Genomic DNA, 5556 nt, shown 5'->3' on the forward strand with positions numbered 1-5556 from the left:
CTTCTAAGGATTATCTGTGCTGTAAAGTGGTAAAATTCTATAAAGTAGAGCCCCCTGTGGAATACCCTGGTGGAGACAAGGCATGCAGGTAGAGTTCAGACTTTTTAATCTTCATTATATGCCTCTTGCAGTTTTTTATATACCTATTGCAGTTCTGCAGAACAGTTTGTTTTTCCTCGTGCAGCAAGTGGTGGTACAAGTTTTTTTGGTTTTTTTTTTATGTTAAGAAATAAACTGGAGTTGAGATCTTCCTGGTTTAGGCTTTTTCCTGGTCATGGGCCCTTAAGTCTCCCCCCAGCAGTAGATGCCCCCACTTTGCTCCACCCTTCAGCAGTACATGTAAATCGGGGGCAGGCCAGGGAGGTCCAGCTCGGAGAGATGGTCCCTGCCTGTCAGGACCTCAGTGAGGGCTCAGCGAGAGGTACAACTGGGAACTATGTCGTTTCGACGTTGGTATAAGCTGGACAGAAAGACAAAAGTTTCATCCGTCCTCTTTTCTCCTTCGCTTGTTACCGTTTATGGTGTGAGGACCTCTGCATGTGACAACCTTCGGTGACGGGCTTTGAACCTCTTACTCCTGCTCAAGCTTTCCTGAAGGACCTCACAGTATTTCAGGCTGCAGAAAAATGTACTGGGGAAGTCATGTTAGGTAAGGCTGCCTGAGCTGCCTGGGACTTTCTCTAGCCGAGAGTGTTTTTCCTTTTAGCAGTGTTTTTCTTGGTTGATAACCAGGCCAGGAAGCTGAAAGGAACAAATGTACCTGGAACTGAGGGTGAAGTAAAAGCTAATGTTTTCCTCTTACCTTTGCTGCTTTTGTAACCTCTGGGAACAACCTAGTTGTGGTAAAGAAATGCACAGGAAAAGGCATTTTTGTCTGGTCCTCAACCAGCAAATGTATGGAATCTGTATCTTTCTGGAAGCAAGTCTAATTTGTATGTCCTTGTTCTCTGCCTGCCCCACCCCCCAATTTTCAAGATTAATTTGAGTTTTTTGTTGTGTTAATTCGGATTACTGCTGGCATAAAATATTTATAGTTTATATCATCAATGGTTGATAAAGCTTTGAAAATATCTCCCCCCCCCAGCTTCCTGGTGGTGTTTCAGTCTTACTAGAACAAATTTATTTCATCTCTTTAATTTTTTTGTAGAATTCTTTTCACTGTGACTCTGGTCTGGCAGGCTGTTCATTTAGGAAAAGGTAAGGAAAACTTCGTGTTCCACCCCCCACCCCCGTGTTTCTCTTTCACATTTACGGTATGCATTGCTTCATTACAAGCTACCATTCTTCTTCATATTTACATTTCCTGGCAAGGCCGTGAAAAAGAGGAACGTGAGGAAGATGTGAAAAGTCTCAATGCCACAGCACAAAAGCGGCAGCCAAAGAACGAAGGGACTATTATAAATGGTCTCAGTGACATGAATCAGAGTTACGAAAGCAGAAAGCAACAGAATTCCAGGGAATTGGTTCCTTTCACTGGGATTACAGAGAGTAGGTAACATTATTTACCTAAACAATGTCATTAAATTGCTTTTTAAAATATTATATCACAGTAATGCTTTAACTGTTGTCCTGGAAGATTCGAGCCGGTTCGTTTTCTGTGGGCGTTCATTTAAATTATTCCCATGGCCAATTAGGAAACAGTGATAAAAATTTAAGGTAGAACCGGGGATCTCTTACCTGCAAAAGGTGGTAACGCAAAACAGGGAAAGGTACTAGGTATTAAAAAGGGGCTGGTCCCTTGGATTTGCAAAACTTGATACAATTTTATGAAATTCTGTTCATTTCTTAAAATTCACCGTATTTCATGACCAAAAATCATATAATTAAAAAAAAAAAAAAGTTGAACTGTCTGAAAGCAACAGTACTAACAGGAGGGGAAAAAAAAAAAAAAAAGGAAAGACAGACTGATATTTCCTCCCACACATACTAAGTGTTACATTGGGACTCAGCCCCGGGAGTCTGAGGCAGCATTCCCCTCCCTTCTCAAAACTAAGCAACTCTTCCCGGTAACAAAGCCTCCTTTCTTTAAAATAAGCGGTACTTCCCAGTAACAATACACTGTTTCTTAGTGTGACTGAAACCTGCCTCCGTCAAAGTGAAATATTTCAGTTGAATATATGCTGCTGCTGCTCCGGGACTTGCCAGGCATTGCTTCTTGACCGTCCTGTAATCCCTAGTAGTTTGCTTCTAATCCTTAACTAAACAAACTGGGTTTAACTGAACAAACACTCCTAACAGGCAGATAATTTTATTGTCTCTAAAGACAATAAAACTAGATATCCTTAAGATCCTTTGGCAACTGGAGATACCTAAGAGAACAAGTGAGGAAAAGGGGAGGTTCGCAGCCCCTGGGATGCTTGGCAACTTCTGTAATATTGTCTTGCAGGTAAAAAACTGAACAGACACTGCTGCCAAAACGGAGGGACCTGTATCTTAGGGGCTTTCTGTGCCTGCCTAAAGCATTTCACTGGCAGATACTGTGAACATGATGAGCGGCAAAGGTAAAAACGAAGCCAAAAGCAGACAGAGTGAGTGAGCGGCTCTGGATGGTTTTCTGTGGTGGGATCAGTGATGTACCAAATGTCTCCCTTGTCCTTGACAGCAACTGCGGCAGCATTGCGCATGGCGCCTGGGTACTGAAGGGTTGCTGGCTGTGTCGATGCGGCTATGGTACTCTGAACTGTCTCTCAGAAATAATGCACGATAACTGTGGTAAGGAATGGCGTTAAATCAACCATTTTTATCTTGTGAGAAAGAAAATTGCCTTCTGAAAAGGTGGGGTACTCCGAGGATGCTGTATGTGCTCCATTTAGACTTCTGCAGTGGCCTGCTTTGCTTCAGAGAATACATTAGTGAGATAGTTAACAGTACTGCTGTTGCCTGTATAGTACCTCAGGTAAAATACCTTGAGATCTTTATAATCCACTGTAGTAGGAAACTTTCCTCCATTTTGATTAAAAATTACAGGCATTAAAAGTTTCTCTGTTCTGCAAAACCTGCACATATCTATGACTTCCCACTTAACTAGGACAATTTGTACAACTAAACTACATCCAAGCATACAAAAATCATTCTTAGATGAGGAAAGAGAAAAAACAATAATATAAACTGGTGTGGCAGGAGTAGAAACTATTATTACACTAGAGGAACAAGTACGGAAAATTTGCATGCTCTTGCATAAGCTACTTAACACATAAATGGCAGAAAACTAGTCTGAACCTTATTTTAAGATCTATATATTAATCTTCAAAATGTTCTTGTACAGAGTTCTAAGACTGAGCGTACTCCACAAAAAATATGTAGTCATAGTCCTGATCAGTGTAAAGTAGTAGCACTCAGTCTCCTCAAAAGCACTAGTTTACCTTAAGTCAAGTCTGTGTGAAAATCCCTGTATAAAGGTTTGAGTATTTTTGAAAACGTTGTATCAGCAAGCATAAAATCTTGAATCATTGCTTTACATGTAATTATTTTCTGTGGATATCTGGCTACTGAGATCCAGACTATTTTCAGTACTCTGAGATTACAAATAAGAGTTTAATATCACTTTATCTCCAGTGGTAAAGTTAGTGCAAAATATTCTTCCCCTTCTCCATCCGTGATGTCTCAATCCCACCCTGTGCTGTTATATACCGTCCTTCAGTTGTGCCAACATCACTAGTTAGCAGGGTAAGAAAACAACAGACCTAAATAGCTTCAAGATTCATTTGCACTCCAAGGAACTACCAGCCTCTTCTTTCCTGACCAGATTCCTATCTGAGTAGCAATGTATTGAAGCTATGACTGCTGAGTTATACCACCAAGTCAGAAGTAAATACAAATTTCAAAACTTTAGCCTCCTAGGTCCCCAGGATATGTCCTGCTGTGTCATAAGCCCACAAGTCCAAAGAAGTGAAATGCAAAAGAAAGGTGGCATTCCTACCTTTGCAACCACAGACAACAACAGAAAAAGGAAAGAAAAAAGGAAAAAAAAAAAAAAACAACAGACAAACCAAAAGACATACAAATCCCACACAAACTCAAAATCTCACCATCAAAACTGCTTTTGCCTTACAGTCTTCTGTATTGACTAATTATGTGTGACACCCAACTTACTCATTAAACTCTACTGAAGAGTTAAATGTTCAAGTTCCTTTGGGTGTTCACCATTGAATCAGCCCTATTGTTTTCCCGTTACAGGAGCAAAAGACCTAACAGTCCTCACCAAGCTCAGTAAAAGCAGTCTGCTGTTTACTAGTCTTGAGCTTAGCTTAACAAAGGTAATAAAGGTGGCAGTGAAGAATCATCTGCTCAATCCTCTGAGCAGAGACCAAGTAGCTTTCACATGCATGAGGGTATGGCTTTCTGCTTGTGCTAATAAATAAAAACCCCTCTTGCTAAAGGAAGGGTTAAAAGGCTACATGAAGACTTGAGTGCATACCTCTGGTGAAGATCTCGCTCTTGCTTGGTATTTACTTTTGATTATTCTGAGATTAATGCCTGCAAGAGCTGATAAGTGCTATCAGTTGCTCCTCAAACGATCATTGATGGGACATCTATTCACATCTCTCCCCTGAGAATAGCCTCTTTGATTGGCTTTAACAGCTGATACCTTTAACTTAAGTACCTGTGAGATGTTGGAGGACTTTCAAAGTATGTTGAAAATCCTTGTGGTTTAAAATTTACATGTTTTACTCATTAACCATTTTATTTTCTCGATTTTTTTTTTAGAACTGAAATCAGAAAAGGAGGAAATTAACAGAATATATTCTAATGGGCTAAGATTGGAGCAAACCATGTTTGCACTTGCTTGCCTGCTCACTGTCCTCCTGGAGCTCTGTTGCTGGCAGTTGTGAAACTGAACAAATCTTAGGATTGATGTAACCCTCACTATGAGTCATACAACTTTTTCCTTCTGCGAGCTACAGAATATACTTCTATCTACATGTTGGCAGAAGATTGGGATGTATTAGTTGATGCTGAAATGCTTGGATTATTATAAATTCAGATTATATTAAGTGAAGTATTTATTATTATATTATTATTTTATTGCTACTGTCAATGTCTTATTCTCATGGTTCTTTAGTTCTAAAATACTGATCTTCCAGTGGAAGCAAAAAAAACCCCATGTTCTATGCCTTATGCCTTAAGTATTGTAAATTATAGTAATTTCCTTTGTACACAGTACAACTATTTTAACAAATAAAGCTGTTTTCATTTCTGAAGAGCTTTTATGTTTGTCTTTATTTAAACTTGAAAATTCTTATCTACCATTTGTCATTTTATTGTATCTTGTAACAAAACAGTAAGAAAAGGGCAGGGTAGAATGAACAATCTGAAATTGGAAGAGATAAGGAGGGGTTTCAGAGTAGCTATATTTCATATCCAAATACACAGAAGAAGTCTAAAAGTTATATAGTCTTTTGGGTTTGATTACCGTTTATTATAGCTGTGCATAATCTTAGGCAGGAAGCATGTTTCTTAAGAACACACAGTTGCAACTTACTTATCTTTTGGGGGTTTGTTTTATTTCACATCCTAGAAATATGAGCTTCTCTTTTCTTTTTAAAAGGACTGCAA

General features: G+C 39.2%; 1 protein-coding gene across 1 annotated transcript; it reads left to right on the top strand.

The window, feature by feature from the left end:
- The first annotated feature begins 626 nt into the window (after window positions 1–626).
- On the top strand, window positions 627–4832 carry LOC104287165 (cryptic protein-like). The gene is made up of 6 exons (XM_009885832.1): window positions 627–649; window positions 1148–1197; window positions 1312–1488; window positions 2387–2495; window positions 2603–2712; window positions 4708–4832. Exons 1-6 carry the CDS (start codon window positions 627–629, stop codon window positions 4830–4832), a joined length of 594 nt encoding a protein of 197 aa, XP_009884134.1.
- Window positions 4833–5556: the final 724 nt, after the last annotated feature.

This window comes from Charadrius vociferus, unplaced genomic scaffold (assembly GCF_000708025.1).
Source record: "Charadrius vociferus isolate BGI_N301 unplaced genomic scaffold, ASM70802v2 scaffold235, whole genome shotgun sequence".
NCBI lineage: Eukaryota > Metazoa > Chordata > Aves > Charadriiformes > Charadriidae > Charadrius > Charadrius vociferus.